The following is a 12,065-nucleotide window of genomic DNA, read 5'->3' on the forward strand; positions in this document are numbered from 1 at the left end:
GAGCCCTGCTGCAGTTCCTAGCAGGATACTGCCATAGGTGCCCCCGGGGGGGACCGAGGTACGGGCAGTGGATAGGGCTCATAGGGATGATGAATAGGGACTGGAGGCCTTGGAGGAGGCAGAACGAGAGGGGGAGGGAGTAATAGGGGAGGGTGGCCTGCAGCAGGCAGGTGACACCCATTCAGTGATAACACCAAGGAGGGCATACATAATGCCCAAAAGCCCTGCGCAATAAGGCGGTTTGGGGCGAGGAAAAGGTCCAGAATGGTCAAAGAGGGGAATTAGAGACTAGATAGGGGCGTCGCCCACGATTCGGGGTCTGTCATAGCCGAAAGGCTCGGTATGGACGTTAAACTTCAATAATAATAATAATAATATTACTATACTGTTAATCTAAAGGTTTCTCCACTTTCTCCCCCATTAAGATATCTAGTAGGTGACTCTTATTATGAGCTTATTCATGCAATGATGTCTGCATACGAATTCAGAGCAAGCTGCCCTCCTAGATGAGCATACAAGATATAGGAATTCTCTTCGAACTCTCCCTTCCGTGCCATATCAATCATTCCTGCAAAGCTCTTCCCTTCATAGACGGGATCAGTGATAAATGCCTCCATGGACGCGCCGTACTTGATAGCAGCGATGGTCTGCTCATCTGGAACTCCATAACTTCCCGCATGATAACGAGGGTCAAGAATCACATCATCGGCAGTGATGTCGTCTGCTTGTAAGCCAATCTTCTCGCCAGTCTGCCGCGCCAGTCTCAACACGGTTGCATGAGTCTCTCGCGGTCTTGCTGAGGCATCGACGCCTATAATCTTCCGCCTCTTTCCCTCCTGTCCAGGCTGCTTTTCCAACAGCTTGAACCCAGCAATAATGCCGGCCATGGTCGAGCCTGTCACAGCACAAACAACGATGACGTTGAAGAATACACCCATGGTCTTTTCTTGCTCCGCGACCTCGAATGCCCAGCGTGCGAATCCTAACCCTCCCAAAGGATGGTCTGATGCGCCAGCTGGGATCAGATATGGTTTTCCTCCATTCTGTCGGACTTCATCACACAGGGTAGCCAGGCGAACCTTGTCATCCTGGTGCGTGAATAGGTTGTCTTTTGTTCCGACAGCCTGGACCTCGGGTCCAATAGTCACTTTGGCCGACATCAGCCTCGAAAGCTGCAGATTTGCAACCCGATCGTAGTTCGGCGCATCATCACCAGGAACCCAATGTTCCTGCAGAAGGCTGCATTTCAGAGCGAACTTGGCAGCCACGGCTGCGACTTGCCTGGTGTGGTTTGATTGAATACCGCCAACGCTGACCAGCGTGTCCGCCCCCTGCGCCAAGGCGTCTGCAATGAAATATTCGAGCTTGCGCGTCTTGTTGCCTCCAAACGCTAGGCCTGAGTTGCAGTCATCGCGTTTTGCAAATATATGCACAGGGCGAGATGACGCAGCGGAGAGATCAGACGAGATACGCTCGAGACGCTGGATCGGTGACGGTCCAAAAAGGAGGGACTCGCGCGGAATCGAAGCAAATGGTTCCGGGAGGGGGACAGTAGCAGCCATGGCGCTTTTCTCGATTCTTGAATCGTTATTCTCGGATTATATACAAGTAGACAGCAGAAGTGTCAGCGTATATTCGTAAGTTGTCAGTACAGCAACATCGCTCCCATTTCCTGCTTGTCACATCTCAATGCATGCGATTATTATCGCCGACAGGACGGAAAACATCTTTCGTTTTCCGCGTTGCGGGGAAGTTGCCCGTCCCGGATCTTAATCCATTTTCTCGACGCCGACACCTTCAGGATGCTGCTGAGAAGCTGCAATAATCCAAGGCAGAGGGTATTTTTCAGGACTTCTTGATACACGTTGCAATATAAAATAGCGAATTGTCAATCATCGTACTTCTATTGCAGAGGGTATTGTAGAGCGTGGGCTTGTGACTGATTTGTATTTTTACATTTTACATCTAGGCCAGGACATTCCACGCCATCATATGAAACCCTTAATTATACTGTGTCCTTTTCTCAAAGGATCAGCTATCCGGTTTACGTCATGGCCAGGATCACGAGTGACACGACAATTTATATGTAGCATCGTCTATACGAATATACTTAGTTCGCTTAAATAGCTTGATCGACAGACAAGCAGAGAGAAACCTTTCGTTACTGCGAACAAAGAACTTTCGTTGAACTGCTCGTAAAAAGGAATGAATAGAAGAAACAAAGAGCACAAGACAGTGAAAAGAAAGATCAGGCCATCCGGCTACAGATGCATATTCCTTGATCACTCACTTGACTTGTCTCTTCCATTGGAACTTCCGTCGACAGCACCTTCGGAAGAATCTTCGTATCATCCCTCCTACCAATATATATCTCTCTGGAATCTCCTTGACTTCACGGATAGCAACCTGAGATGGAAGTAAGCTGGCTTGGGCAATCGACTTCCTCGTACTCAGTCGTCCATCCGTTGATGCCACCTCCTGCCCACTCGAAACGCCAGTGGCATCCAGGCTGCAGGATCGAGGGGAGTTGGTCGCATTCAGCGTCGCTGGAGACGCCGCCGTATTGAGCACCCCTATAAGATCGGTCAGCCGTTCTTTCGAATAGTTGATTTTTTTATTAATCGATTGAGTCATTTCTTACCATCCCTGTGGTGGCGCGCCATACTGCGAAGTGCAGGCATTGTAATCTCCAACACCGCCACCAGGCGTGTAAATGTCGAAATCGCCTGTACTGACCCCGCCAGAATTGACAACTTGGACGATCATGGACTTGCCCGCACCCGCCCCCGACGTCCAGGTGAACTGGAAGCACTTGCAGCAGTTGCTTGTCTCCCAGTTGCCAGCGAATCCGTACGACAACGTGTCACTGATGATGATGGGCTGGAAGTCGGAGCAGCTGTAGGCATCGCCTCCCTGGCAGGCGCTGGGAGCAGAGGCACCATTGCTGAGTACCTGGTTGTTGATGTTGCAGGTGGCGACGGTACCACTGAGGATTGATTATTCAATTTAGATTTTGTTCGTCATTCTGTCAGTGCAGAGTGATTCTTACCTTGCTCCGCCTGCTTGGGCATTTTGCGTCCAGCTACACGCTGGTTTACAACTGGACGGGTCAAGTCAGAACATTTCTATGAATGAAGTTTGCTCATAAAGTTGACACAAAATCCTGAAAATTAAAAGACCCTTTTCCTTTTCTTGAAAGGAAATGGCAGAAAGGGAGGAAATAATCACTGATAACCTACCAGTCCCATGTTGTTGTGGTGGTTCCTGTCAGGGCTGAAGCCAAAGGCGTCAGCAAGAAGGCAGAAACAGAGACAACAGCTCTGACATTCATTGTGGAAAATAAACTTGCAACCTGTATTGCGCAGACTTGAGGTGTGCTCTTGGCTGCTGTCTCACAGCAGATAAATCAATGGGTCGTACTGCTTCCTTCTCATGAGATTTTATACTTTTCCAACCTTCCTGTAAGATAAACATTCCTCCGGAAATTTCTAGTTCTACTTTCTTTCCTTTTTTGTTATTTTCCCGCTTCATATATGCAGTAACGGCTAAATTCAGAGGTATCAGTCTTGGCGAAGATAATCTACCCCCAGTCCCTGTAATGTTATTTTATAGAATGTGACTTCAGCACAGTAATAATGTTGTGGAGAATCTCCGTCGATTGGGTAGAAAGTCAGAGTTGTAGTAATAGGCTGGGCAGGTCTCAATACAAATTGCGGGGGAATTGCGGGGACGAAACAAAAAGAAAGCCACGATCATTGAGCTTAATGCGATTAGGATTCATGATACATCTTACATTTTATCCGGAAAGCCAAATTATACGACCTAACTGTCCCGCAGATGTAACTTTCGGGGAGTGTCGCCAGTTCTTGTAAGCGTTCGCCCGGACGAATTGCTGTCCAATGTCCTGCTGGAGCAGAGACCCAAAAAAAACATCTTTCGTATGCAGCAAAGGAAACGGTCAGACCACTTCCCTGCCCAACGTTAACAGCCTAAAATGATCTCCCTGGATAAAAATCGATTGGAATCGACTACGGGTCACAAGGGACAGCCACATCGGATCGACGGAGATCCTTCAAATCGATCGGACTAAAGCGAAGGACGATAGTCTCCCAGTAGCTTATCAGAAGGTGTCTGCCCTAGATCTAGTCCACGCTATGTGGATCATTTCAAACCCCGCATTCATTTATTGTCCGTTAAGCTTAGTGGAATGTTTTACCCCAGGTCTAGAACCGATGATCATTTCCTAGTCTTTTTACTTCTGTTTTCACTCGTACGGATGCTATCCGACTGTTTCCATGGCGTTGATCAGCACGTTCGCATTTGATTTTCCCGCACTAGGATATAGGGAGGCTTTCGAGATTTCTTCTGTTTTCTGGAATGAAATTAACAGCCGAAATGATTTCCTTTCATATCTTCAATGTCGCGGTCAACCAGAAACACCTTCATAACATTGGGTTAGGAGTAGTTATTAAATGAAATTTATTCCAGAATACTACGAGATTTAATCGTTGCTTTTATATGTCCATGCAAGTTATCCGAGTGCATTACACGTAAAATATGATGTTTTTTTTCCTTTTTGAAGACTGTTGTGCTGCGTTTATATTCATTCCTCACATGGGCCTATGACTAGCTTCAAATCTTCGTCCTTCTGTAGTATTTAACTATTATACTTGTCTGATGGATAGCTACATCCTATCTATTCAAGCCTCTACATAGAAACCTACAACTTCGCCTTATCCTTCGATTCCCTCTCCCCCCGTATAGCTTTATCGATTACCTCCATCGCCCTGATGAGATCGTAATCATGCTGTTTTGGAGTGATAACCTGCACGCTGAGTGGCGAGTTTAGGTAAACACGTCTATCAACAGTTTTTTCGTCCCCTGCGTATCATCAGTCAGCAACTTTCCATAACAATAATAAAGATGGTTGGGTCGAACTCATCACGGATAGACATACATAGCTCTCGATTCCTCTTATCCCAACTTCCTAAGACTTTCTTTTTCTTTTCATCGTCTAGCTCCAGTTGTAAATCGGATTCCGTTACCGTTCGCACTGGAATGACGCCTGCCGGATAGTCCAAAAGGACAAAAGTCGACGTGTATGAGACGCCGTTCCAGCGATCAATTTCTGGTACCGGATGCGGTGCGACGGGACAGATGATTGCGTCAATTGTTCGAGATCGCCCATTCTCGTTGTCGCTCTTTGGTGAAGAAGGTGATGGTGAGATAGTCCACATCTGGCGCATTTCATCTTCCAGTTGGGCTCGTTGTGCGTGAAGCTGATACAGCTGGTCGACTGTCAACGGCGGCCGTCTAGCCATCCTCCCTTGAAGCCAGGGCATGAGGGGTTCAGAGGTCTTTTCTAGCAGATCCAACATATGCGAGCTTCCGTCGACATCCATTAACCGGCCCGCGACAGTCTGGCATTTCCGCATCGATACAGGAGTGGGTACCTCTATCACTTGGATGCCCTCTGTTCGTCTCAGCGTCTGCGCCACTTCGTCCAGTACCTTGGCGACCGGTGGCAGTGGCTCCATTAGGCCATCGGAGCGGAGGATGCCGATGGTAAATTTGCGTGGTTTGCTCTCTGGCAGTGATGGCGTCTCACTTTCCCATTTTCCCGGAATGCAATCCTCTCCGAAAAGCTCTGCTCGAGGGACAATTTCCTTCAGAACGGCATCCAAATCGGCAACAGACCGTGCCAGAGGTCCTGCAGAGGCCTGCAGACTGGCACGACCCTTGCCAGCGGGATGGCCGCTCTCTTGTCCGCCGAAAGGAACCCGGCCGACGCTGGGCTTGAAGCCGTAAATACCGTTGCACATGGCGGGAATGCGGATGCTGCCGCCAATGTCAGTGCCGAACCCGACCATCGACCCTCGCATCGCCACGACGACACCTTCACCGCCGGAGCTTCCTCCAGCAGTCAGTTGACGGTTCAGCGGGCTGAGCGTGCGGCCAAAAAGATTGTTGCAACTGTCGAGGAAGGCCATTGTTTGAGGTATGTTGGTTTTGGAGATGATAACTGCCCCGAGCGAGAGCAGCAGCTCGACAAGAGGGGCGTTCTGCGTGGCCGGTTTGAATGCGAGGGCTGCGATGCCAATACTTGAGTCAACTCCTTTAATGAAGAAGCTGTCTTTGACGGTGACGGGGAGACCATGCAGTGGTCCAATGGGCTTGCCGGTGCGTCGGAAATGGTCGTCCAGTTTCTTTGCTCGTTCTAAAGCACTCGCGAAGAGAGGCTCTGTCAGGCATCGTGTTAGCTGTTGAGCGATAGCAGCGCGCTGTAAACATATCAGAATCAGCCCATATAAGAAAAGAAAGAAAGAAAGGGTTTTCAAGGTGGTGATGATGCGAACCTTACAGAACGCCCTCGTAACCTCCTCCGCACTCAGTCTTCCAGAAGCTATCTCCGCTAAAAGCCCTCTGACATCCCACTTCCCTGTAATCTCCAACTCTTTTGCCGTTAATAGGCCACACTTTCGCGGGATCTCCATTAAGTTGACCTTGTCTTTCCGGTATTCATCGATCTTCGTGATGGAGTCTGCGGGCGAGAGCCGCATCCCAGGCGGAATGAACTGCGCTGGCAGCTTCCATTCTGGCGGTATCAGAGAGTCGAGCTGGGCCTGTTTGCGCTGCGCGATGGCGACGTAGGGTGGTTGTGGTTCTGTCATATTTGGTTGCACAGATGTAATTTACTCGGTCACATGCAGTTTGAATGCGCAATAATTCCAGCCAAAACTAAATAGGCCCATTCAAGTGCATGCTCGTCGAATGACCGTCAACAGATACAGATAGTACAGAGAACGGAGAAGTTGATGAATCGGACTTCATTAAAGAGCAGCAAGACGAAGTGGAGCTCAACTCTGATTATTATTATTATTGGCCAGCATGCACGATGTCATGCGGGGAAGATTCATTTTATTCGGCAATTCCCGAACCTCGGCTGTCGCGAGTTACTTAATTTGGAACCACTTATGGAAGAGTTGAATATCGTGTATGCAAAAGCAAATAAAAGTACCTTCTCAGCTATGCCAGCTTCTTCCGTAAATGCCTGTTATTACACGAAATCCGCCCGAGTCTCCAGTTGGTGAAGGAAGAAAAACGAGAAACAAACCCGTTCTGAAAGATCCATGATCCTGTTCACATAGGCGATGAAGATGCAGAATATTCCGAGGAAGACGTAACATAGGTCGAAGCTGAGTTGATTTCTATGATTTGCCATTGTTTTCATCCATGTCGCCTGCAAAGGAGTACACCCCAAGTACCCTTTCTTCGTATGTATTCGACGACCGAACGCTGATTGCGAACGGGAACACTTCAGGTGCTGATAAAGCTGGATGCTAAGGAGTCTGATTCCTCTTCACACGGCTTCTTGGAAAGCGGTATATTGATGACGGGCAAGTTTTGGATTTGAGCCAAATATCAAGACCGGGGATCTCACCAGTGATGAATATATATTTCAGTCCGACAGGAGAGAGATTACGTGCTGTTGACAACCTTGTTCCTCCCCAGCCCGAATATCTCGATCACTAATGTCTTAAAAAATTTTCTCGTCTCCAAAATCGGCAGAATACCGCACAGGAACATGGCAGAAAAGACCCAAATGAAGGAAATTACAACCCATGCGGTAAAGAAAGGCTTGGAGAACACATAATGAGAGAGGAACATCGGGATCGGGATGACAAAGTCCATAATAAAGGACAGTACGCCAGACACAATAACCGCAGTGACGAAGGTTTTCTGCAACCGTGTGGGGTCCTCAACTACGATCTTGTCCTCGATCATTTCCTTCTCCTCATTCCGGACGGTCTCAACATCGTGGTTACCATCCTCGCCCCCAGTCTGCACGATAATTGCAGATTCTCCTGCTTCAGGTGCGTTTATTGCACGGGTGACCTCCCAGTCGAAGTCATCTGGTTTCATGTAGGAGATAAAAACAGTGAGAATGAGGCCAGTCAGAACGCTGGCCATGTTTCCCGCAAGGGTGGGATAGGAACCCCCAGTGGTAGTGATATTCAGCGTTCCATAATATACCTTCGCTTCCACAAGCCAAGCGATCAGACCAGCAGAGAGGCCGCCAACTGCACCGCAAACAGCACCCAGTCTGGTCTGGCCTTTCCATGTCACGGTGAAAGCAGCCGGGAAGACGGCACCGCCTATTAGGAGACCCATGACGAGAAACAGCCATCCCAGGTCGATGCCAATCCCATTCCAGAGACATGCAACGCAAGCCATAACAACGCCGAATACACATATCATGACATGCGAGACAAAGATCAGCTGCTGAGGTGTTGCAGAAGGTTTGATGTAGACTTTATAGATGTCGAAGGTAAGTATCGAAGAGACAGCAATGAGTTCAGAGGAAGACGACGAGGTGACGGCCATGAATAGAGTAAGCAACAGCGCAACAGCACCATTTTTCCCAAGCAATGCTGCAGCGCCAAAGGGAGCAGAGAGTCCTGCTGAAACCTGAGAGGATGTCATGCTATTTGGATAAGTGGGGAAACGAGGATTGCTCGTTAGAGCCACCGCAGCAAGGCCGAGTGTCGTCGCAAAGCCAAAGGGAATTGCGAACCATGCAAATCCCCCCATTATATAAGCTCGAACAGCGCTTGTCGGACGACTCGCGATGGCTCTCTGCCAGTATCCTTGGTCGAGAAACACTGTGCCCAAGCCAGAGCATAGTTGAACGACAGCGAAAATGAGACCGTAATTCGATTTCAGCGTCAGATAGGATCCGTCGTGGTTGCCTGCTACCGGTCGTTCGATAGACGCAGCCTTCAGAAGGTCATACATTTTAGATGGAGATCCAATAAGATCATTTGTCGCGTAGACTGAGAACATGAAGTAGAGGATGATAATCATCAAAATAACAGTGTGGGAATAATCACCTGGTAGCAAAATGTTAGCCTTGATGAAGATCGTAGTCTAACAAATAAATATTAAATAACAAGGGAATCGTTGTCCTTACAAAGGAATGTGGCTCGGAGACCACCTAGAACAACATAAACGCAGACTCCAAGAGGGATCAGAAACGTGGCTGCATAGACATTCATCCCAGTAAGGGCCGTTACAACGGCGCTGCCACCTAACAGCAACTGGCTGGCAACAAGGATGTTGGTCATTAAGGCAAAGAACACGAACACGAGATGAGTCGCCGTTCCGTAACGGTGATACACGATCTCCAAAAAGGTGTGACAATAAGGAGCATTCTGCTTGACTTTGCATGCGAGGACTGAGAACATGAAAATTTGCACAGTTGCTCCAGCAGCGTCTGTTATGACATTTAGCTATCTCTCCAGCGAATTATTTATTCGAAAAAATGTACTGACACTGTATGAGATCAGTAATGGTTTACCAAATCGAATGAGGAAAGCCTACCCAAAATGGACCTGCAATTCCATACTCATAAGCCACTGTGCTGCTTTGGAGCAGAGTCGCAGCCCATGTCCAAGCAGAGACAACACCACTCGCAATCAATCCGGGTTTGACGCTCCGGCTAGCTGTATTGAATTCCTCGCTAGCCTTGGTAGAGTACTGGGTGTATTTGTTCTACAAAAACTTAGTGACAATATCCAACCGCCTAGGAAGAGATACGGACCTGGATGTAAGACACGAGACACATCACCAAGGCAAAGAAGAACCCAATTCCCACCACGACCCCGTAGCCTGCCCCCTGAGGGAGAATTGGCGCAACATCTGAACTCATCTTGCCGTGACTTGGGACAGACGTTACTGACATCTGCTAGAACTGTTTTGTTACCTTGTTCCAGGGCGCATCGACATTATATACGGATTAGAGCTTATCGTGATTTCTCGTGTGTCAAAATGCAGATATCCGACGGGTTGATATGGGATCTTCGGACAATGTCCGAAAATGCCCTGGCTAAAACTTCGAATAATGATGTTATCTCTCGCTGCGATGACGAAAATTGTATTTTGATTCCAAAGATAGGAATCTATTCCGACTCAAACACCGAGCGGAGGTATTTCACCAACATCATTGTTTAGCTGTTGGAGAATTATGTCCCTCCAAAAAGGATTATTTTTATATGCTACATGCTCAAGCTCAACCCGGTACTGAGTTAGATAGCTGGAGGTTTCTTTCAGGGCTTTATCAGGAAGATCATTGATAGCGTCAAGCAATTCGAGATCGCGACCTACTAAATTAGGAAGGCCCCTCGGAGATCCTTGGTCGTAAGTGGATCATCTCTATCAGTACATCTACTCCGTATGAGTACTCTGTCTTAGAGAGTGTTCATTGAATAAGATTATGTCAGAAACATTGAAATTAACTATTATTAATAGCAAATTGATTTATCTAACACATCCAACGATGTTAGCTACTAAGGGTCCTAGTCTGACTTCGCTTAGTTCCCATGTGTCGCTAATCTATTAGACTATCTATTACCCCTCATTGTAGGTGCAGGACAGCACAGAAAATCCTCTGCTTGGTGTATTTGATTATCCCTACAGATGAATGTCAGTCGGTATCTCCAAATTGTGTCATTGGGCACAGATAAATTATACATTAAGCATACCTTTGGAATCTGTTGTTCCAAGAGCCGATTCTAAACTCTACCAGGCTAGGTATTTGGTTGCTCGACTTCCCGAGATACGTATCTCTGATAAGCACGCTGGATGATATAAGAATAAATAAAGTTCGGCCAATAGTGTGAGAAGGGCATATCGGCCTGTTTCCTATTATGCTGATCACATATCGGCAAAAGATTATTGAATGTGCCGAACCATAAAGTCCGATGCGGGACTCGTCTCTAGTCCTGATATTTGATATAATACCTATCAGATCTCAATATGACGAACGTATTTGCTAAATTCTTATATCTTGTGCACACAATTCCAAAACCCTTCCATTTTGATGCTACTAGATTGTTCACAATAAAATGTATGTACAGGCGACTGTTTTCTTCTTTTCACCGTATCTATCTTTCTTTTGTGCCTCATGGAATTCTGAATTTTCACTCTGCTATGAGCTGGTGATAACCTGAAAGCGAGGTCATCTTTTTCCGTCAGCTGCGCTATATGTATAGTCTTGTCGATGTTTTACATCTTGTCCAGGTATCACTGTGCCTTTAAGGAATTCTGGTCTTCTGGTTGGCGATGTTGTGAAATACGTCCATTCTTGATTGACTAAATGGTTTTGAAGCAAGAAGACATTATATATTATATGACTACTTTTTCTTACTTGGACTTCTTACACACTCGATTCCCTTCTTGGTGGTTGCTGCTGAGAAACAGTCTCTCAACTGTAAGGCAAAGAAACCTACCTACTCAAGCTAGCAGCATGACTACATAACTATAGTAACCCTTTCAGTAGCATGGTGAAACATATCTGCTGCTTTCTGTTGACATAAATGCTCATTAGTACTTATAAACGGAATACACATGAATCTGTTTTAAGCTCGCCATGGTCGATATCTTACTCCAATCATGGATTACTTTCTATTGCCTACATCAAGGCAATGGACTAATAATCATTTAATCACCTAAGGAACACTCCTCAATTTCCTGCTGCTAAAGACGTGGTGTTTGAGCTCCTCAATTAAAACGGCTGGGCCTTTTCCCTTCCAGTGTTTTTAGATCATTATATCTGAATATGCCTATGCCATACACTCTATAAATACCGTACTCAATTATATGCGATTCACAAAAAAGCTGGCAGGGGCAGTTTCATTAGCAACACAGAAAGAACTTCTGTCCCTGTATCACGAAGTCACTGTCTTAGCGTAATGAAAATATATTATGTTATTGACAGCTTGTTGCAACCACTTGTTCCTTTCATCAAGATCTTCTGATGTGGAAGGACATGCTATTTCTGACCACTGCTTGCGCTGTCTTGTGCAAGATCAAATGACGTTTCACTAATTCTGGTCTCATTTACTTCGGCTGGTGAGATTTGTGGGAGCGAGATACGCACTGAGAGTGAAGACACAGTCGGCTTCTGGTCGAAAGACCAACCTTCAGACTGTTAAGTGAAGGTTGTCTTCTCTGATCAGAGACAACGTTGCTCACAATAGCCTGAAGAAAAAGTGGACATCAACCCC

At 46.8% G+C, this 12,065-nt stretch overlaps 4 protein-coding genes across 4 annotated transcripts; all 4 read right to left on the reverse strand.

Annotated features, from left to right (window-relative positions):
* Nucleotides 1–458: 458 nt before the first annotated feature.
* On the reverse strand, nt 459–1,562 carry T310_3055 (1-aminocyclopropane-1-carboxylate deaminase; the record flags this gene model as incomplete). Its single annotated transcript, XM_013474047.1, has 1 exon — nt 459–1,562. One exon carries the CDS (start codon nt 1,560–1,562, stop codon nt 459–461), a length of 1,104 nt encoding a protein of 367 aa, XP_013329501.1.
* An 830-nt stretch (nt 1,563–2,392) lies between these two features.
* On the reverse strand, nt 2,393–3,331 carry T310_3056 (Endoglucanase; the record flags this gene model as incomplete). Its single annotated transcript, XM_013474048.1, has 4 exons — nt 2,393–2,573; nt 2,642–2,986; nt 3,050–3,100; nt 3,240–3,331. The coding sequence occupies 4 exons, from the start codon at nt 3,329–3,331 to the stop codon at nt 2,393–2,395; spliced, it is 669 nt and encodes a 222-aa protein (XP_013329502.1).
* A 1,326-nt stretch (nt 3,332–4,657) lies between these two features.
* Nucleotides 4,658–6,671, reverse strand: T310_3057 (Amidase; the record flags this gene model as incomplete). The annotated part of the gene is made up of 4 exons (XM_013474049.1): nt 4,658–4,685; nt 4,725–4,881; nt 4,958–6,281; nt 6,357–6,671. The coding sequence occupies 4 exons, from the start codon at nt 6,669–6,671 to the stop codon at nt 4,658–4,660; spliced, it is 1,824 nt and encodes a 607-aa protein (XP_013329503.1).
* Nucleotides 6,672–7,479: 808 nt separating this feature from the next.
* Nucleotides 7,480–9,709, reverse strand: T310_3058 (uncharacterized protein; the record flags this gene model as incomplete). The annotated part of the gene is made up of 4 exons (XM_013474050.1): nt 7,480–8,834; nt 8,972–9,290; nt 9,382–9,552; nt 9,602–9,709. The coding sequence occupies 4 exons, from the start codon at nt 9,707–9,709 to the stop codon at nt 7,480–7,482; spliced, it is 1,953 nt and encodes a 650-aa protein (XP_013329504.1).
* Between the last annotated feature and the right edge of the window lie 2,356 nt (nt 9,710–12,065).

This window comes from Rasamsonia emersonii (genome assembly GCF_000968595.1).
Source record: "Rasamsonia emersonii CBS 393.64 chromosome Unknown ctg1118621760049, whole genome shotgun sequence".
In the NCBI taxonomy this organism is placed as follows: domain Eukaryota; kingdom Fungi; phylum Ascomycota; class Eurotiomycetes; order Eurotiales; family Trichocomaceae; genus Rasamsonia; species Rasamsonia emersonii.